The following is a 21,992-nucleotide window of genomic DNA, read 5'->3' as shown; positions in this document are numbered from 1 at the left end:
TTAATTTGCATTTCTCTGATCAGTAGTGATTTGGAACACTTTTTCATATGAGTGGAAATAGTTTCAATTTCATCATCTGAAAATTGTCTGTTCATATCCTTTGAGCATTTATCAATTGGAGAATGGCTTGATTTCTTATAAATTAAAGTCAATTCTCTGTTTATTTTAGAGATGAGGCCTTTATCAGAACCTTTAACTGTAAAAATATTTTCCCAGTTTGTTACTTCCCTTCTAATCTTGTTTGCATTAGTTTTGTTTGTACAGAAACTTTTTAATTTGATGTAATCAAAATCTTCTATTTTGTGATCAATAATGATCTCTAGTTCTCCTCTGGTCCTAAATTCCTTTCTCCTCCACAGGTCTGAGAGGTAGACTATCCTCTGTTCCTCTAATCTATTTATTATCTCATTCTTTATGCCTAAATCATGGACCCATTTTGATCTTATCTTGGTATATGGTGTTAAGTGTGGGTACATATCTAATTTCTGCCATACTAATTTCCAGTTTTTCAAACAGTTTTTTCAAATAATGAATTATTATCTCAAGAGTTGGTATCTTTGGGTATGTCAAACACTAGATTGCTATAGATGTACCCTTTTTTGTCCTGTGTACCTAATCTGTTCCACTGATAGACTAGTCTATTTCTTAGCCAATACCAAATGGTTTTGGTGACTGCTGCTTTATAATATAGCTTCAGATCAGGTACAGCTAGACCACCTTCATCTGACTTTTTTTTTTCCATTAATTCCCTTGAAATTCTTGACCTTTTATTTTGTTGTTATTTTTTCTAGGTCATTAAAATAGTTTCTTGGGAGTCTGATTGGTATAGCACTAAATAAATAGATTAGTTTGGAGAGTATTGCCATCTTTATTATATTCTCTCATCCTATCCAGGAGCACTTAATGTCTTTCCAGTTATTTAAATCTGACTTTATTTTTGTGGCAAGTAACCTTTTTATTTTCAAAACATATGCATAGATAGTTTCTAATATTCATTCTTTCAAAACCTTGTGTTCCAAAATTTTTATTCTCCCTTCCTTGTCTCAACCCCCTCCCCTAGACAGCAGGTAATCAGATATATGTTAAAGGGGCAATTTTTCTATATATATTTCCATAATTATCATTCTGCACAAGAAAAATTAATCAAAAGGGAGAAAAATATAAAAGAAAACAAGATTTAAGCAAATAACAAAAAAGTGAAAATACTATGTTGTGATCTACACTTAGTTCCCACAGTCCTCTCGCTGGGTGTAGATGGTTCTCTTAATTACAAGAGCATTGAAACTGGCCTGAATCATTTCATTGTTGAAAAGAGCCATGTCCATCAGAATTGATCATTGTATAATCTTGTTGCCGTGTACAATGATCTCCTGGTCCTGCTCATTTCACTTAGCATCAATTCATGTAAGTCTCTCTCCAGGCCTCTCTGAAATCATCTTGCTGTTCATTTCTCATGGAACAATAATATTCTATCACATTTATATACCATAACTTATTCAGCCACTTTCCAACTGGTGGGCATCCACTCAGATTCCAGTTCCTTGCTACTAGAAAAAGGGCTGCCACATCATCTTTGCACATGTGAGTCTTTTTCTCTTTTTTGTGATCTCTTTGGGATACAAACTTAGTAGAGGCACTGCTGGATCAAAGGGGTATGTACAGTTCAATAGCCCTTTGGGCATAGTTCCAATAATATCTTATCTTTTTCTTGTGCATTTTCTTGACTTGTAGAGTTCATATATATTATTTTCTTCTATTATTTAAAAATAGTTTAATTTTTCATCTAACTATATTTGTATTTTAAAAGTTTGGTTTAAAATGTGGTTTTCTACTATTATCTTTTTCAGAGAATCTATGAGTTTGGAAAATTTCTCTATTGTTTGTTCTAAATGTTCTATTCTCTTTACTTTTTCTATCAGAATTGGGAAGAACCCCAGCAGCCATTTGATCCATACATGCTGAATCAAGAATTCACTCTACTATGCCTTCATCAAGTGGTTACAAGCTTTGGCTGTAAAATTCTAGTGAGGGAAATCAAGTACCTTTGAAGATAACCCATTTGACTTTTTTTGGCTCTAACTGATATGAAGCTTTTTCCCCCAGCCTGAATTGCCTCTTTGCTACTGCTACCCATTACTTTTAGTCCTCTCGGATATTAAGCAGAAACAATGCTAACCCTTTTCCTGTGACATTGCTACAAACATGACTATTCTACCACTACATCTCCTTTTTGCCTAGGCTATATGTCTCCATTTTTTCAAAAGATCACCATAAAATATTGTTTTCAGTTCTCTCACCACCTTCCTTACTGTTTTCTAGACACTTTTCAGCTTCTCCAATGACATTCCCTAAAAGTGATGTTCAGTGCTCTCTATATGAACCAATCAGGCACAGTACAATGGAATTCATTTCCATTAGTGTTATGTGTTATAATACACCATAGACGAGTAGAAGAAAGAATCAGGGTAATGAGACTTGACTGTACCACAGTGTGAAACATGCCTGTATTTAATAAACTTCAAGGTCAAATGAATCAAAAGTATTACATGGCATACAAAAGAGCAAATGCTCGTCTATGGTGTATCTTCTATCAGAATCATTTATTTAAAAATTAATTTAATGATCTTTTGAACCATTCTGGAGGCTTTTACATTGTTTATTGTCACTTCATGGCACATAGTAAGTATAATAATAAATGCTTGTTAGTTGATTTGGGAGGGCATTCATAAAATTTATTCTATATAATGCTTTCTTTTTCTTCAGGGATTTTCAAGTTAATTTCCTTTACTTCATAAAAATTATTCATTGCATTCCCTGACCTCTTTTTTTAAAAATCAACTTTGTACTCATTTTTCTTTCTCAGTCTTTCTAGTTTTTTTTTCTAGCTATAATTGACCTTTTCAGAGGAAGTTCTTTCCCTTTCATACTAGACAGTTTGATGCAGGTCAGCACTGTTGATCTTACTCCCTTCACTTTCTCTCATCCAGACCTCCAGGGTTGGATAATAAAAAACTAGCTAATAAATCAGTCATTATGAGCCTGCACAGCATGCTTTGGTATGATACAAGTCCTCATGTACAAGAGGCTGAGGAGCTTGTTCCAAGAGATAATATACAATGGAAATGCCCTGATGAAACTTTGGGACAGGCATAGATATTCTATAATTCCATTGTGTCTGCTAATCACTTGATGAATGGCGGCAGCTTAAATTGGCTACGTTATGAAACTAAACCTGGAAAATCCTTCAAATGGCCTTAGTTATATTCTATCTTTGCCTCTTGGATGGACCTCTGCCCTTGGTTTCATTCCTTTCGCAGTGATGACCTGTGAGAAAGAATGCAATAAGTGATGAGGTCTTGGTTCTTCTTTCTCCAAGACCAGTGTGGCCTGAGCACAATCTTGGTTCTTTGATTGCCTCAATATTCTTTTTGAAGATGTTGGAGATTGTGGACTTGTACATTTTGAAAAGTCAGGAGGATGAGCCACTTGATGTCCTGAGAAGCGTACATGCTAGGTTTAAAATTTTTTAAAAATTTATTTTAACATACATTGCTTTATGAATCATATTGGAAGAAAAAATCAGAGCAAAAGGGAAAAACCATGGGAGAGATTAAAAAAAAAACAGAAAAAAGAAGTGAACATAGCATGTGTTGATTTACATTCAATCTCCTTAGATATTTTTCTGGATACAGATGGCATTTTCTGTCCTAAGTCTATTGGGATTGCTTTAGATCACTGAACCACTGAGAAGAACCAAGTCTTTCATAGTTGATCATCACACATGATTGCTGTTACTGTGTACAATGAATTCCTGATTCTTCTTGTTTCACTCAGCATCAATTCATTATATCTTTCCAGGCCTTTCCAAAATCAACTTGTTCATTTTTTATAGAACAATAATATTCCATTACCTTCATATACCACAGCTTGTTCAGCTGTCCCCCAATTGATGGGCATTGACTCATTTTCAATTTTTTGCTACCACAAAAAGAGCTCCTGATAGGTTTTTGCAGCCACTCCATCAACAGTTTCTTGAAGAAACCAGCAACAGTGCTCCTTTAGTACCTACCCTCTGTGGTAGCGGAGACAAGGACTCATCTAGCAACAGTGAATCTGAACTTGATGGGTCTACTGCTACATAGAATAGATGTAAATTTTGAACGCACTATCCCCAGGTACCAAAATAATAAAAGGGAGAGTATACTTCCTGAAATACTGGAAGAAAATGCTTGTACTTCTGTTCCAGTTATATCTTTGAAGTAAAAATCTTATGTAAAATAGGTTAAGTGGGAGTAATAATAATGTTTATGGCATTAAGTAAGAGACATCATAACCCTTTGGGGTACCCCTTCAAATCTGAATGAAGCACCTAGTAACATGATTCTGGGCTATAGGATTAGAGACATCCTGAAGGCAACTGTAAAAAGCATCCATGGTTGGATTTGTACTGTGCCTTTCAATGGACATTTCTGATAGAAGTCTTTTACCTTGGTACCAGGTGACACAATACACAAAGCACTTGTCTTGGAGTCATAAGACCCATGATTGAATACTGTCTTAGTCACTGACTAGCTATGTGATCCTGGGCAAGTCACTTCTTTGATCATTAGTTTTCAAAAGCTGTAAAATAGCAGTTGCCTGCTATTTTTTGTATCAAATAACTATATTGGTTATTATTAATAAATCGTAACACATTATCTAAAATGAGCTATTCTGAATGTTGTACTGAATGGTGTGTTATTGGTTCTTTCTCCAATCCACAGTCACCTGCTTTTCCTCTGGTTCACTGAAATTAGTTGAATTTGAGGATTTCTATCTGTTAGTTTTGGAAGTAGAGTCAGAAGGAATACTCTTTAATGGTGATTTCAAGAAGTAACTAAAAATGGCATCCCAATGGTGGTGCGACAAAAGGAATAGTAGGCATGGCAAAGTGTAGGGAACTGATAAGGTATCATTAGTGTTTTTTCTTTAGGATTTGCCTGTGGTAAATTATCACATTTCTTCTTAATCATGTTTATATTGTTTTATCTAGTTAATGTTTAGCCCTTCTAGTGGTTTTGTGGTGGTGGTGAGTAGAAGCTTGGTTTAGGCACAAACTCTCAATGTCCAATTCATCAGATTTTAAGGATTTCAGAAGTAATTTGGCCCAACTCTCTTCACCTCCTCATTTTACAGTTGTGTAAAAAGAGGCTCATGAGTTGTTAGAAGTCCCAGAGCATTTTCTATTAATTAGCTCCTTAAACATTGGTCATCCATGTAGTTAATACACAATCATTTGGTGGTATGAAAAGTAGACCACCACTCAACCTATCATCTCCACCCTTTGGCCCTTACCTCTGAATTTGGAGAAGAATACAATTGTATGTGGGTATGGGGATGAGGAAGTTTGGGAACAGATGGGGAGGATTTCGGATAGCACCATGATATCATGGATGAGCCATTGGGTTTGTGGACAGGACGACCTGGTTTCATGTACTGTCTTAGATATTTACTAGTTCTGTGATCTTGGATTAAACATGTAATCTCCTTGTGCCACAGTGACTTTCTCATAAAATAATGAAGTTGGACTTGAGGAGCTCTGGGGTCCTTCTAGATCTAAAGGTTTGTTCGTTTCTTAGATGTATGATTGAACAAATCACTTCAACTTTGACTCTTGTTGGTTTCTTGACCTATAAAATGGGAGAATAATATTTATATCACCTACATTCTATAGGACTGCTGAAAGGACACTGTTTTGTAAAATTTTTTATTTCCCTGAGCCAATAGGGGTTAAGTGGCTTGCCCAAGGTCATAAATCTAGTAAGTCTTAAGTGTCTGAGGCCAGATTTGAACTCAGACCCTCCTGACTTCAGGGCTGATGCTCTATTCACTGCACCATCTAGCTTCCCCTGTTTTATAAACCTTATAGCACAATAGAAATGGGGTGAAATGGTTACTGTAAGGGAGAGGCTCAATTAAATCACTTACCTGAAATCTATAAATTATAACTTAAAAAATTTAAATTTATCTTAATCAATTAATCAATCTTGAGTCCTAGATCAGGACTCAGATTTTGGAGTGGTATTGCATAGAAGTGTTCAAATTTGGCTGAGGAAACCAGATTATGCCCTAAGAAGTATCTTATAAACATCAAATCATTTTGGAAGTGAGAGATTGTGAAGCAGTCAATGGGGAAGGGTGTGGGGAAAAGGAGGAAAAGAGACCTGACATTTTCCATGTTCCCATTACTATCCTAGCAGTGTCTCAGGATCAGCCAATGGCAGTGTCTGCATCAGGATCCAAGGAAGCCTGGATGAAGATTCAGGGCTCCACAAAGAGCCCAGCAGAAAAACTATACCATACCTAAAGGGAACATGTATAAGGACTTTGAGGAATGGTTACCTTTTCTCCACATGTGCTTCTAAAACTGGAGCTCACATTCCCTCAGACTCTGTATGCACCAGTGGGAGAGTGGGCCACAGGCTCTTGGGGTTTTTTTTTTTTGTACTGTTTTTCTATACTACTTTTCTAACAACTAATTGAGTCTGTTTGCACATATCAACTAATAATCATGAAAGGAAGCACACTAGTGGGGCTTGAGATATAGCATTAGAAAGCTATCCTTCTCAGTTAACTCTAGAGCCTTGAAGCAATGTATTTTGGGGACCCGAATAGTGAGAGTGGAAGTTGGGAAAATAATATGAACTACATTATTATCAAACATCTGATAATTAGAGTATCTTCCCAAGCCTTCTCTTCTTCAGTCTTACCGTTGCTAGTTCTTGCTTTTGTGATCTTGGATGTCATATTAATTCTCCAGACCAGTTATCTCACATATAAAATGAAGGGGCTAGCCTAGCCAATCTCTGTCCCTTCACTCTGAACCCTTCTTTTCTATCTATTCTCTTCTCATTTTGGCCATTTTCATCTTGGGGATATTCAGCCCTCAGAATATCTGCAGATAACCTTGTAGGTAATTTCCATTCCTAATGCAATATTACTTCTGTGGAACAATTTGATAACTTAACTTTGCACTCCATTGTCTCCATGGGAAAATATGTTCTATACTCCTAACCACCAACTTGGCAAATGTTTGGCATTTTTCCAACCTGAGAAGAAACTCTGGCAATTATCTCATAGGATTTAGAAATGATAGGGAGAAATGATAGGAAAGACCCCGGATTATCCAATTCAAGTTCCTAATCTTTTTTCTTTTTGGGCACAGACTCCTCTGATGAAACCTTTAAAAAAATTTTTTTTAAAATTCCCAGTTGAAGGAAATGCTAAATTTTAGTTAAAGATTAGTGAAAATAGACAACTTTTCCCCATATGAGTTCATGGTTTCCTTGAAATCTATCCACAAATCCTAGAGCCCAGATGAGGAACCCTTGATCTAGTCCAAACTGTTTATTTCACAGATGGGAAAACTGAGGCCCAGAGAAGAGAAAAGGTGGTAAGTCACAAAAATGAGATTCTTAGACTCCCTAACTCCTTTCAGGTGGGGATGACTTCCCACAGAGAAGTGCAGTGAGTCCTCTCATATCCTCCATAGTATGTCTGTCCTGTTACCTGGCAGTCCTGTGTCCTATACCAGTGTGGCAGGAGTGAACCATGCTTCACCCCTTCCCCTCCCGAGACGTGGTTTTTTTTCTCTGTGTTTCTGTTTATTGACTTGTTTGAAACTTCATCATCCATGGAGTTAATACATGGTCATTCGGTAGTGAGAAAAATAGGACCTTGAACCCGTGTCTCCAGCCCTTGCCCTCCCCAAACCTGGACATGACAAGCCAGAGTCCCCAGTGGCGAAACCTTTGGAGTTACAACTTGGAGAATGCAGGCAGAGGGAGGTCAGGCTTTTTCCCCGAAGGTGAGTAGATGGGGGAGCTGGGGCTGGACAGGGGCTATATCTGGGTCCCCCAAACTACTCTTTCCCTTGTCCCTTAAAGGGGCCCCATCAGATTCACTCTGCTTTGGGCATGGAAATAGAAGGGACAAGGTAATCTTCTTGGAAGGGCTCAATCTGTGAGGGTAGAGAAAACTCAGGAGGGAAAGAGGTTCAGTGGTTAGAGTCTGGGGTGAGAGAGAGGGAGCTTGGGACTTCCAGATTTGGTTCTTGATTTATGAGTCCCTCTCCCCTGCCCCTAGTCATCATATGTGCCAGTGTACCAGATGCTACAGTGTGCAAGCCTGATGGGAATAGGGTAAAGGGCTCAGATGGGCCTGGAGAGGAAAGGCACCAGAAGGTTCCCAGGCCCTTCTTGCCTAACTTGGCCAATGGTCAATTAGCCCAACACTGGGAAACCTAGAGATAAGCCATGTAGAACTTGCTGTGTGACCTGGATAAATCCTATATAACCCAGAGGCTTTATCATCTCCATCCAGGGCTCTCAAATGTCTTCCTTATTCAAAACAATGTAAAACAATGAAAAGCTGCCAATGAGCAGGAACACAGCCTGGAGTGGAAGGAGAATTTTTGCACAGAACCCCTGGAGAATTGAGGCTCAGGAATCACCATGATTCTCCCTTACCCATTCCCATCCCTCAGTGATGAGAGAGGGGTCCAGAAAACTGAGAATGGAGTTTTCTCAAAGGCTATAGAATGGGCAGTAAAGTTGCTTCCCCACCTTGGATAATGAGAATAGGACCAGCTTTTGGCTCTGAGATGGGAGAATTACTGGAGTCCAGGTTTTCCAGCTAGAAGAAACCTCAGCGATTACCCGCTCCAATTCTGCTAAGTTTACAGATGAGGAAATGGGGCCAGAGACAGAACCATGACTAGTTCTTGGTCACACAGAAGATTAAAAATTTGGATCTAGATTCTCCGGCTCCAAGTCTAAAGCTATTTCAGTTTCTAGCTGGGGATGAGGACAATGGAATTCATTTCTCCAGCCCTGAATCGCCATGAGGGTCGTGGAGGTGGCACGGTGGGCTGCGCGCGTCTGGGAAGCGGTGTCTGTGGGACCGGGTTCGGAGGGTCCAGGAGGGAAGGAAGGTGCTGTGAATGTGCAAAACTATTCTCTGGGGACAGAGGTGGGGCCGGGGCCGGTGGGGGACAAGGACATTCTGCTCCCTTCAGGAAGGTCCGTTTCAGGCATGAACTCAACACCCCTCTGGAGGAAGGGATGATTTTGTGTTTCTTGCCTCCAAATCTTGCCCTCCCTCCTGTCCTCACTTCCTCCATTGCTTGCGAGGCTGGACTGGGGCATAAATAAGTGCTCTGGGAGGTACCATGAGCGTCTAAAAATATACATAAATACTGTACACATGGGGAGGTACCCTCCACGTCTCATGTGGCCGGCTGCCTCCTCCTCTGATCCCCAGCCGCCAGCCTGGGCTCCACTTACCCTCTCATCCCTATCGTTTGCCTCTACTCTGCCCACAGCCTCCAGGAAGCACTTGCAATATTGCACATGGCCCTCTGGCCCGTGGCTGCCCTGGGATGAGTGCCCCAAGGAAGTGTGACGGGGCCTGGATTACCTGGACAAGGAGGGAATCATGGCAGCCTTGGGAACACAGAGAGGGCAAGATGAGGAGGCTGGGGCCGGCAGTGGCTGGCATCCTGCTGCCTCATGGGCCAAGGCCTCCCTGTATGTGATCCATTCTCATGCACGTGTGTGGCCCCCAGATGCACATGGAGCGGGGAGAGAAATGCCACGAGGGAGACGTGGGGTACAACCCGTCCGGGTGGGATTCAGACATGAGTCCTTCACGGGCCGCATGCCTGTGCCCAGGACGCCCACGCACCAGTCAGCCCAAGGCCCACGGTGCACACGCAAGTGCAGAGCGGGGCGGTGGCAGGGGCAGGTGGCTCCGGGTCACACCCTCCACAGTAGGAGGTGGTTCGTGCTATCGTCCCGTCCCACGGTCTCGCTGCTGCTGCCGCTCAGTCGGAAGTCCTCATAGCCATCCCCCCCGCTGATCACCAGCATCTTGGGCTTGACTAGAGCCGGTACCGAGCCTCGGTGTCGGGAAGAATCCCTTCTTTCCAGCAGAGCCGGCTTCTCGGGACCTGGAGGGGAACAAACCAGTCTGATCAGTGGGAAAGAGGCGGTCCGTCCCAGGCCTGAGCACACTCCCGTGCCCTCCTCCCAGTCAGTGTCTGGTGTGGACCGCTCTGTGTGTCCTGTTGTGTATTACAAACCACAACGCCTTCTGTCTCCCAACGGACTCTCCTTTTCATATGCCATTTCCTACTGTATCATTTTTTTCCATTTAATATTATTTCTTGCTTCTCACAAGTCATACCTTACTTAGGTAGAGATACTTCTTGTCTCTCATGATACTTCCCAGTTCACACACCATTTTGTGCACCACTTTGTGTGCCTGTCACAAGTCCTACCTTATTCAGAGATGCTTCCTGCCGACCAAGGGACTTCCTTTTGTATCATACTTCTTGTCATTTTAGAACCATTTTCCTGTCTTCCAATGTATAACTCCTCCTGTCTCCTAAGTCACATTCTTGACACATATAATGACTTCCCACTTACCATCTATTACTTCCTGATATGTCTTACCTGTTCTATCTCCCACAAGTCATTCTTATGTATAACACTTTCCTTTATGCCGAAGGCTACTTCTTACAGCCAAAATAATAACAATAATGATAATGATGATGATAATCACAAATCAACAGTTCTTGAAGGCTTGCAAAGCACTTTACAGTGATTATCTTATTTAGTTGTCATAACAATGGAAGATGGGTGCTATTATTATTTCCATTTTACAGATTAGGAAGCTGAGGCAAATAGAATTTAAGTAACTTGTCCAGACTTACATTGTTACTATCCGAAGCTAGACTTGGACTCAGGGATTCCTCACTGCATACAGAAGGCTCTGTGGAGCCACCTAGTGACCTCTTATCAGAAACTACTTCCAATCCTTACCAACCATTTCCTTTCCATTTTAATTCCTTCATTCCCTTCCCATCTCTTTCCCAATCTTCTCTGGACCAGGACCCTTTTTACTCCTTCCTTATGTTCTACTTTCCTTCCCTTTTTCTTTTCTACTCTTCTTCCTCCTTCCCTCTCTCCCTCCTTCCCTTCCTTCCTCCTTCCCTTCCTTCCTCCTTCCTCCTTCCTTCCTTCTTTCCTTCTTTCCTTCCTTCCTTCCTTTCTTCCTTCCTTCCTTCCTTCCTTCCTTCCTTCCTTCCTTCCTTCCTTCCTTCCTTCCTTCCTTCCTTCCTTCCTTCCTTCCTTCCTTCCTTCCTTCCTTCCTTATTCTTCCTTCCTTCCTTCCTTCTTTATTTCCCTCCTTCCTCCCTCCCTTCTATCTATCCATGATATTTAACTATAGCCCATTTCTCATTTTGTTTGTCTTCTCTGCATCTATCCCAAGCTACCTCCTGGGTAATAGAGCCATCTCTAGCCCTTCCTCAGTCCATTGCCCATTGACTACCCCAACAACTTTTTTGGACATTGCGATTTCATTGTAGGGAACCCCCGGTGAGAGAATCCCCCCTGCCAATGTAAGGCATCACCTTCTCGGCCACTTCTAGTCTAGGGAGTTGTGTGAGCCCCGTGACAATGAGCGATTTGGCCCGTGTGTGTCAGAGGCGAGACGTAGGAGCCAGCTCTTTCTGACTCTGGGCTGGCCTTCTTTTCATTATACCAAGCTACTCCTCACAATGATCATATTTTCAGGAAAACAAATAAACAAACACAGAAATGAAAACTAGGACATGGGCTTGACAAATCAGTACTTCCACAAAGCCTTGCTAGAAGTATTCTGGCTTTTCATGAAAACAAGGGACTGCCCTGGAAAAGGGGGGCTGTGCAGAGCCTCTGAACATAGCCTCAAACCTCCTGTGACCCACTTCCTCTCTTGGGTACCGTTCCCCTCTTCTACATGCTTATTTCCTGGACTTTTGGGGTGTCTGTCCCTCCCGTGTCCTTTGCAGTCCTTCCTTAAAGGGAGCGAGAAGGTGGCAGCCGTGGCTACCGTATCCTCTGGAAGTCCTTGGCTGACTTACTTGCGTCATGGGATGGCGGCGGGCAGAGGAGGTCAAAGTTGTCTGGGAGCTCAATGGCGGTCAGGAAGCGCACGTGACCCGTGTGGCCCTGGACGAGGCCCGCAGGACTCAGCGGGGCCCGAGGAGTGCTGACGGTGTTGGGCGAGGTGGGCATCGTGAGCACCACCCCAGCACTCGTCCCGATCCACAGCAGGTCCTCACAAGCCAGCAGGGCTGTGATCCGTAGACAGGCAGCCTTGTGTTGGCGGATGATGGCATCTGAGCCTGGGGAAAGTGGGAATGAGTGGGATGCAGGGGAGAACAAGGTCTCCCTCTCCTTCTAAATGCTCACAGCTCCAAGGCAGTTTGGCCACCCCCGCAAAACAGCTTTCAACCACTCTTTGAAAGAGTGCAAGAGACAACTTCGTTGGGGGAATGGAAGATGTGCAGGGGCCCTTTGGAAGGCTGCAGTCCAACCCTGCATCTCGCAGAAGAAAATCCTGGGGCTAGACTGGGGGGAGTCACTTGTACAAGGTTACTCCGCCCTTTTTCCCAATGACTTCACTGGCAGAGTTAGGATTCAAGCTCCTCTCTCCTGATGCCCCCCCAGTTCTTGGCCATTGGCGGTCAAGTACTTGGATGAATTTCTCAGCCTGATATTCAAGGCTGAGAAAGTGTTTACAGTTTTCCTTTAGTTCACTTATCAACACTAATTAATTTTACTTCCTGTGTCTTCCTATTTAAATGTCTTAGTAACTATGACCCTCAGATCCTTTACTACCCTAACCAGAGGAGTAACTCCCTCTGTCTCATTGATGATTAATGTACCATTTATGTGTCATGGGAGAAAAAAGAAAGTTAGCATTTAAGGAACACTTTTAGGTTTGCAAATGCTTTATAATGCTTTTCATTTCATCTTCACAACCATCCTGGGAGGCAGATGATAATATCAACCCCATTTTAAGATAAGGATACTAAGGCAGACAGCAATTAAGTAACTTCTCTAGGGTCACATAGTAAAGCATCTGAGATTGGATTTGAACTCTAGTGTTTTTTAATCCAAAATCATAAATTTGAGTTAATTTCATCCATAACATCCATAACAAATTTATTGACAGGCCTGGATTCAATGTGTCTCCATCAGTTGGAAATCTCATAAGATTTAAACTAAAACTTGGAGGTCTTAGAAGCCTTATCCAAGGTCACCTAGCTTATAAATAGCAATTTGAACCCCATTCTACAATAATGGCTTCCATAGCATTAAATCATCTCATTTTTTCCATCTTCTCTCTTTTCACTCACTTCCTCATAGGCTCATTGGAACCTGGGCCTCCCCTCCCACCACACTACTGACCTCCCTCCTCTTTTCCACCCCCCATGCTACTGGTTTCCCCCCTCTTCTTCTATCCCCATGCTACTGACCTCCCCCCTTCCCCTCCCTCCCAAGCCACACCCTCCCCCTTTTCCTTTCCCCTCCAACTCCTGGCTCCCCCGGTCCCCCCCAGTCTGGTCCTGGGTCTCCCGCCTGCTCACCAGCGAGCATCTTGTGCACAGGGGGCGTGATGTCCACCTCAGCCAGCTGCTCGAAGGTTCCTGAGTGGTACAGTCTCACTTGGGCTGTGCTGTGTAGGGCGATCCAGACGCCCAGGCTGGAGTTCACCATGCAGGCCACGCTGCGGTTGGGGTCCAAGCCGACCTGGAACGAATGCTGGGGAGGCAAGGGGTGGGATGGAGAAGAGGAATGACCTTCACTTTTCTGGACTTGGACATCATAAGCCTCCTCTTCACACATCCCACATTCTCTCTTGTAGCCAGGCTGGCCTGTTGGCTTGTTCTGTCTATAACATTCCATTTCCCACCTACGTGCCTTTGCACTGGCTTGTGCCCCATGCTTGGAATGCATTCCCTCTTCACTTTCTGAGAGCCCCCAGTTTTCTTCAAGGCTCAGCTCAGGGCCTAGTTACCTTTCACTAAAGTCTATTTGGATCTCTTACTGGCTCTTACTCTTTATTCAGTTACTGGCACCTCCTATTCCAAGACTTTATCTATATTTTATATTTATTTCTCTGGGTACACTTCTCTTTGTCTCCAACAGAATACGAACTCCTTAAGGCAGGGACTGTTTTATTTGTGCCCTCGGTTCTAGCAAAGTAGCTGGCACGCAGTAGTGTTCAGTTGAATGAATGAATGAACTCAAACAGCTTTATTTCTGGTGTCTCATTTGATTTTTCCAGCAAAAGCTAAGGAACATTAGAAAAAAATCTTGCATTTCTATGTCTGAAACCTGAACAAGGCAAATCTAGAGGGAAAAATAGTTAGGAGGCTGCTAATCATCGGATGACCAGGGGTGCTATCCCCAATTATGTATGGGGAAACTGAGGTCCAGTGAGAATAATAAGTTCCACTTTTGTAGCACTTGGAAGTTTTATAAAGTGCCTTCTTCACAGCTGTTCTGTAGGGTACTGAGGATTATGAGCCTCATTTTACAAAGGAGGAACCTGAGGCTTACAGGAAGGGAAATGACCCAGTCAGGATCACACCATGAGTCATGGCAGGGCTTCTACCTCTTCCAGATTAAACCCTACCAAGATGACAGGGCTGGATGTTCAGTGCATGAGTGCTTGGTGCTAGTTTCCTTTCCTCCTCAAACCTGGGGCCCTCCCTGCTCTGAGGTGCTCCCCTCCCCTGGTCCCAGGTACCTCCTGCTGCAGGCTGCCTGTGTTGAGGACAAAGATCCGGTTTTGGCATCCACACCACAATTTTCCTGACACTGACACCATCTTGGTAACGGGGTTTCCAGGACTCCCCAGGACTAGAGATTTGGAGTTCTGGGGGTCCCAGAAATGGCCTGTCCAAGGAGAAAAAGGAGAAGAGAGGGCTTGGATGGCATTCCACTGCCCCAATGCCCTTACCCTACCCCTCTAGTGCTTCTGTTGAGGAATCAAAAACCAACTCAAAGTCACCACAAATGGCTGAAACCTGGATCCCGGTGCTGGGTCCCAGGAGTCCACCTACTTAGCCTGAAATTTTGGCTTCTCAGTCCTTACCTGCTTCCCGGTTATAGACAACAAGTTCTCCATTCGCCAGAGACACAAACACCTGGTTATCCAGGTACCTAGGGGAGGAGAAGTGGGGGTCAGGAAAAGGAGGAGTCAGCTTTTCCCCATGGCTGGCACAGGTCCGACCATGGTCTTCCCCAAACAGAACTTCAGGGATGCCCGTCATGGAGCAGTGGTGATAGTGTGGGGTCCAATGAGAACAAGGCAATAATTGGTTTTCTAGGTCTCTCCAGACAACTTTGGGGAGCACTGTAGAATCTAGACTCTTGAATCTTGGAGCTAGACAGAAACTTTGCTATTATCTAATGCAATCTCTTCATGTTACACATGAAGAAACTGAGGGCAAGGGAGGAAAGGGGCTTGGTCCACAGCTGCCCCGTGGTCGGGCTCCTGGGCTTTTGCCTCTCAGACACATTCTCTCTAACTTGCTTTCCCTGCCCCCAATCAGTGCATGGGGTTGAGGGGCTATGAGCAAGCATTGCCCTTCTCCTCCTCCTTTCTCTCCAAGGCAGGGCCAGTGGAATTAGGGGTTAGTGTTTGACAGGGTGAGGGGGCTTACATGATGGCTGTGACGGCCGCTGCATGCTGGAGCTTCATGCTGTTCTTGCGGTTGCGAATGCTGTCCGAGGACTGATAGACATGGATGCTGTAGGAACCACAGACATGAGACAGATGCCATTTTCTTTCCTGCCCCTTACCCTTGACTCTATCTACTGCCTGATGGCTCCAAGTCCATTACTCAGCCCCAAGGCAGACTCAGCCTTCCTTTCTTGGCTGATTATTCCTTTGGTCTGTCCCCAGGTCCTTATCCTGAGATTTGACAGGAACCAGGCTTGTTGGGGGTTGGACAGTCCCTTCCACCCCCATGATGCATCATTCTTCTCCCACCTTTCACTACCACTGTTCTGGTACAGACTGTCACCTGTCTAGGCTACTGCAATAGCTTTTTTTAATTTAGAAAAGTGTTTTAGTGATGCTCTTTTTGAGAGCAAATCTAACTGTATCTACTAATACCTGCTACCCTCTCCCTCTCCTCTCCTACTAGAACCGTCCCTTGTCACAACCATGTGTGTTCCACCAAAACAAGTCAACAGATCTTGTTCACTGCCAAGAGATGGGAACTGTGTTCTTGCCATCCACTCTCTTCTTCATCCAGTTCAGCCGTCCCGTGTTTCCAGAACAATCTTTCTTAAATTTTGATTAGGTTCTAACCCCTCCGTGGTTCCACACAGCTTACTGAGCCAAGTGCAAACTTTTTGGGGACCTTCGTATCCAAAGCTCTCCATAATCTGCTGCCCCCTTCTTTGCCAGACTTAGATCATTACCTTTCATGCGCTTCCTCCCCCAGACAAGTCGGCCTGGTCTCTGCCCCCAGCCACATGTCCTGCACTCTCTAGCTTCTGAAGGACTGCCTATGATGCTTTCTCCCCATCCTCTTTTACCCTTTATACTTGACTCGTCACTCTCCCAGACTTCCCATGGTTCTTTGCTTACATTAATTTGATACTGGGTATTACAGTTTTGTCTTCCCACTGTATTAGACCTGAAGCATCGTGAGGAGAGGCCCTGTATCTCCTCTAGACTTCACATCTCCATAAGTGGAGCTTGGGGAAAGCCATTATAACCCAGCTGGTGGGTCGCCCTGTTGGCTCAGGATGCTGAGGCCATTTGTGTTGCCTGCCCCTCCCCTCTCTCCATCCCCTAGGACCGTACCAGCCATCTTCAGTGCCCAGCCACATGGAGCTTTGGTAGGCTTCAGGATCCATGCTGAGCAAGTCTTCCAGGCTGCCCCGGGTGAAGGACCCACGGCTGGAGCGGCGAAGGGCTCTTCCATCCACGGGGCTGCCACCGTGGGGCCCGCTGGGGCCAAAGGAGCTGGATAGGGGCAAGAAGCCTGGTTCTGGCTCCTCCTCAGAGCTGGTCGTCTCTGCCGTAGCCTCCTTGGAGCTGGGCATCTCCTCATCTGGGGAGAGGGGAAGCGAATGTGGAGACCCAGGTCCCCACAGGTTTCCCTTCCTTGTTCTTTCCCTTGCATTTTGTTTTCATCCACCCTGACTCCTCTCTCCCCCAGCCCCTCAGTCTCTACCTGCCTTGCCTCCTTCCCTGCATGTGGAGATCGAGTCACCTTCTAAAAGGGGAGCAAGAGAGAAAGCCTTGGGTCAGGAACCAGAAAAGATGGCTCTGAGCCCATACTTTGCCCCAGACTCCCTGTATGACTTTAAGAAAGTCCTTTCCCCTCTCTCTCTGGGCCCTGTTTCCTTCTTCTTCTTTTTTTTTTTTCCCCTGAGGCTGGGGCTAAGTGACTTGCCCAGGGTCACGCAGCTAGGAAGTGTTAAGTGTCTGAGATCAGATTTGAACTCGGGTCCTCCTGAATTCAAGGCTGGTGCTCTATCCACTGCGCCACCTAGCTACACCCCCCTCTGTTTCCTTCTTTATGAAATGAGGGTGTTATATCTCTAAGGGCCCTTCCATCATCATGGCCCACCTTATCTCAGGAACCTGTCCTGACTCCCCACAGCCTAATCCTAGGGAAGGTTATGGAAAGCGAGCCTCATCAGCCTGGAACAACAAGTCTCTAACCTGGCTGCTTCTCCTCTCTCCAATCTCATTAGGCTCAATTTAGAGAGTGGCTGGGTTTCAAGGTCAGACTTCAGCAGCCATCCAATCTCGCCGATTTGTACCTTAACAAGGATCACCTGTTTTCTTTCACAGCATGATTAATATGCAAATATGTTTACCATGATTGTACATGATCAACCTATATCAGATTGCTGGGCATCTTGGGAAGGATGGAGGGGAGAGAGGGAAGGAAAAATGTGGAACTCAAAATCTTACAAAAATCAGTGCTGAAATGGCAAATATGGAAATATGTTTAAAAGGATTATACATATTTAATTATATCAGATTACTTGTTGTCTTGGGGAGGTAAGGGATGGGGAGAGAAAGTTTGGAAACCAAAGTCTTTTTTGTGAGGGCACTTGGGGGTTAACAGACTTGCCACTGTCATACAGCTAGTGACTGTTTAGTATCTGAGATCAGATTTGAAGCCAGGTCATCCTGACTCCAGAGACAGTGCTCTACCCACTGTGCCATCTAGCTGCCCTGGAACTCAAAATCTTACAAAAATGAATGTTGAAAACTTTCTTTATATGTATTTGGAAAAACAAAATACTATTGAGAAAAAAATAATGTTGAAAACTATATATATGATTGGAAAAAAATAAAATATGAAAAACCCAAGGATCATCTCTACAACATATTTGCCAAGGGACCATTCAGCCACTGCTTAGAGATACCTGGAGATGGAAAACTCACTTCACTTTTGTATCGACCTCCTTATTAGGAATTTTTTTCATTATTCTGAGCTGAAATAGATTTCTCTAACTTCCATTCATTTCTCCTAATTGTGGCCTCTAGGTCTAGCAGAATGAAGATCTCTCTTAAAGGTCTCCTCCAGGCCTTCAAATACTCAGCAGCCTTCACTGCCTTCAGCTTTTACCCTGCCTGGTGTACTATTCTCCAAGCTAACCTTGCCAAGTTCTCTCGGACAGTCCTCAGACATTCTGTCTCCAGGCCCTCCTCCATGCTGGCTGCTCTCACCTAGATGAACTCCATTTTGTCAGTGTCTTATCTGCAATGTGGCCCCCGGAGACATCCCAGATGTAATCTGAGCAGGGTAGAGGGCAATGGGACCATCACCTTCTTATTCCCCTTTGCTAGACCTGGTAAACCAGTCCCTTTCATTCAGGAGATCTTTGCTCAAGTGTTTTCTCCTTTCTTCCTCTTTAAGTCAAAGCCTGACAAAGGCCCTGTCTCCTCCAGGAAGTCCTCAATGACTGACTCAGGCCATAGGGAATTCTTACTCTTCTTGGAGCCCCTATAACATTTAGAATCTAAAATGTTCCCTGGGTGAGAGACAGATTGTGAGCTTCCTGAGATCAGGGTCCAGGGCTCAGAATCTATCTAATAGATTATTTATTTTACAGATGGATACTGAAGTTTGGAGCCAGGATGTACCACAGTGAATATATGGAAGAGTTACTCAGCACCAGATCCCTCTAATTTTATGTTACTTTCATGGTTACCATCCTACCTCCTTTCTTTCCCATTTGCACATTATAGGAATCTAGAATTAGATAGAATCTAGAATTACAATAAATCTAGAGGTAAGGATGGGGGTAGGGTACTAGGCAAATATCTGAACTGATTTATCCTTTGGCTCACAGCTTGAGGTCATCTGTCTTTCTGATCCCTTCCCTCCACCCCTGAAAACACCAGGAGAGAGGAAGCCTGTGGCTCCTTCTGTCTCCAGGAACCCCCCTAGGTAGACACTCACTGCCAAAGCTGGAGGAGATGGTGGAGCGACTGGCCTGGCTCTGCAGGGTCCCGGAGGGGCTCGGAGATGACTCGTCATCTGAATCATCACTGTCGAAGGGCATGAGTTCTGGGCCCGGAGTACTGTTGGCAGGCCCTGGGGGCAACTCTGGGGAAGACCCCGAGATGGAGATGTGCAGACAGGGCTGGGAATTGCCTTCTTCCAGGGCAGCTGTGGTGGCCACCACTTCCGGGGGGCATGCTGGGCTTACCAATGAGGGGGGCTGATCCCTGCAATAAAGGGAAAGTCAGTGCAAAGTTCTGGACCTGGCTGGCACATTCTCCCCAAAGCTGAGGCAGGGTCCTACCATGTTACAACAGAACCTCCTTTAGGAAACCTTTTTGCCTCATTCAAGGCTTTTCCTTATGCCCTATTGCTGGTTCCCCTGGATTCTGAGAAGTAATCCTCTGTCCTGCCCCTGTAGGGTTCAGGCTAGGTGCTACCAGCAATACTCACTTTAACTTGAGTCTGTGGCTCTCATTTCTCCTTTGCCCCTATGACTTAACCTACTTTCTTGGGTCTGGGCCAAGATGTTTGTGGAGCTGGAAGCTGCAGGTATAACCTTCAAAATTTGCTTTCAGCTCGTTCCCTCCAGGAAGTTGCTTCAGATTCATTGGGCCAATATATTTCTTCCAACTCCATGTTTGCCTCTGGGAAGTCTCAGACTAACCAATTCAAGCTCCCCTGTCCCCATGGCAATTCAAAGCCTTGCACCAAGTCTGCTTCCTCCAGAAATTTGTTCTAGACTATAAACTCTAAGCTTAAATCCTCTTCTAGGAAATCACTCAGATTAAGTTGGCCAGTTACTCACAAACTCTTATTCCAAACTCAAATCCTTCTAGAAGTGATCTCTTAACTTACCTGTCTTGGATCTCCTATGTTCAGAGCACTTCAAAACCTTGTTTCAAGTCTATCTCCTCTGGGAACCTTCCCAGATTAATCCTTCTAGAGATTCCCAAAGAAGGCTTCCCAGACTAAAGCTAGGGAAAGAACTTGTGTGGGTCCCCTCCTCTGACCTCATCATGCTCCCCAGGCCCAAGACCTCAGTACCTGAAGCCGTTGTTGCCTCCTCCACCTCCTCCACCAGGCTGCAGGCCAGGCACAGATCCCATGCAAAGGATACGGGCGGAACAGACAGCGATGCAGGCCTCCACGGTGGGCTCGGCTCTCAAGCTCAGCAGGCAGACCTGCCCCACATAGCCATCACTATTGCACACCCACACCTCATGGGCACTCTCAGCGCAGGTGCTGTGGCTAGGGGAGGCACAGGAGAACTGGAGGAGAGGGAAGGAGAAGACAGAGTCAGTGTTTGCTGGGACAGGGCAATGGGAACAGCATCAGGGAAACAAAGACACTCAGGAGACGAGGGGCTCTCAGAACGCAGGCAATCCACCTGTGCCTCCCCGAGAATCTTCCGTACATCATCCTTGTCACATATCCTCTTCCAGGAGGCCTCTAGTGAGGGAAACTTGCTACACAGTCCCAGACATTCTCTTCTACTTTGGGGCAACTTTTTTTTCCTAAAGAATTTGTCCTTTTCATCAAGCTGAAATTTGTCTTTTACCCATCACTCCTGTTTCTGAACTCTGGACTCAAGCAGAGCAAGTCTATTTTCTCTTTCATATGATAACTCTTCAAATATTAGAATATTTGAAAATTCAATTATTAGAAACTATTTCCAGTCTCCTTCAGTCTCTCTGCAAGATGACTAGAGATCATTTGCATGAAAATATCTATATGTTTTGGTAGACTAAAAGCAAGTATGAAAGTTATAGGGTAGTTCAATATCTAGTGCAATTATGCACTGTTTTAAGAATAGTATAGTAGTCTAGAACAATGGATGTAGTAGTATCTAGAAGCACAGTAATCCAGAATAATGGAAGTGACAGTATCCAAAGTGATGGATGTGCCAGTCAGTACCTCTGCTTTGGTCAGATGATGTCTATATTACTGTGTTTGGTTGCTAGCCCCACATTTTAGGAAGGACATTGATGATAAGTGTCCAGAGGAGATTGATCATGCTGCTGATAAACCTTAAGACCATGTCTTTTCTGGATCACTTGAAGGAATTGGGGAGATTTAGCCAACAGAAGGAGAAGGCTCAGAGTTTCTAAGTCTTTGAAAGCCTTTTCTGTAGAACAAGTAACAGACTTGTTTGGCTGGGCTATAGGCTAGAACTGGAATGTGAAAGTATTTTAGTATGTTAAAAGGAGAAGTCCTTAAAATAGGCGCTATCCCTAAGTGGAATGAGCTATCTCAGGAAATTGGGAGAACCTTCCTCATTAGTTTCAAGTAGAGGCTAGACGGTCACTTGTCAGAATTGTGTTAGAGAGAAGCCTTGGTCAGAGAGACACATGTTGGGTGGGGTGCCCTCTTCCACTGAGTTTGTTGGTTTGTGACCTGCCTGTGGCTTACAGAATTTGGCTGCTCATCTGTGAGATATCTGGCAGAGGAGGTCCTTGTTCAGTCTCCCCCAATGCCCTCCCAACACTGAAATTTTGAGATACTTGGCTTTCAGGGTTTTTTTCCTGGTTCTAAATCATTCCATTCCATAACTGTATGCCTCTTCCTGCCCTCTGGACTAAATGACCTTTCTAATGTGTGAGTACTTCTCTTCCCTATGAAGACGGGA

At 44.2% G+C, this 21,992-nt stretch overlaps 1 protein-coding gene across 1 annotated transcript in view; it reads right to left on the bottom strand.

Annotated features, from left to right (window-relative positions):
- Positions 1 to 7,621: 7,621 nt before the first annotated feature.
- ARHGEF17 (Rho guanine nucleotide exchange factor 17) overlaps positions 7,622 to 21,992 on the bottom strand; it is a 140,040-nt gene continuing 125,669 nt past the window's right edge. The window contains 9 exon segments of the mRNA XM_074304020.1: positions 7,622 to 9,988; positions 11,948 to 12,211; positions 13,460 to 13,634; positions 14,626 to 14,774; positions 14,974 to 15,041; positions 15,545 to 15,631; positions 16,699 to 16,948; positions 19,322 to 19,590; positions 20,411 to 20,634. Coding sequence (XP_074160121.1) covers positions 9,795 to 9,988; positions 11,948 to 12,211; positions 13,460 to 13,634; positions 14,626 to 14,774; positions 14,974 to 15,041; positions 15,545 to 15,631; positions 16,699 to 16,948; positions 19,322 to 19,590; positions 20,411 to 20,634 — 1,680 coding nt within the window. The 3' untranslated portion in view covers positions 7,622 to 9,794.

This window comes from Sminthopsis crassicaudata, chromosome 3 (genome assembly GCF_048593235.1).
Source record: "Sminthopsis crassicaudata isolate SCR6 chromosome 3, ASM4859323v1, whole genome shotgun sequence".
NCBI lineage: Eukaryota > Metazoa > Chordata > Mammalia > Dasyuromorphia > Dasyuridae > Sminthopsis > Sminthopsis crassicaudata.
Note: the sequence above shows the minus strand (reverse complement) of the source record. Positions and strands in the feature narration are given on the sequence as shown.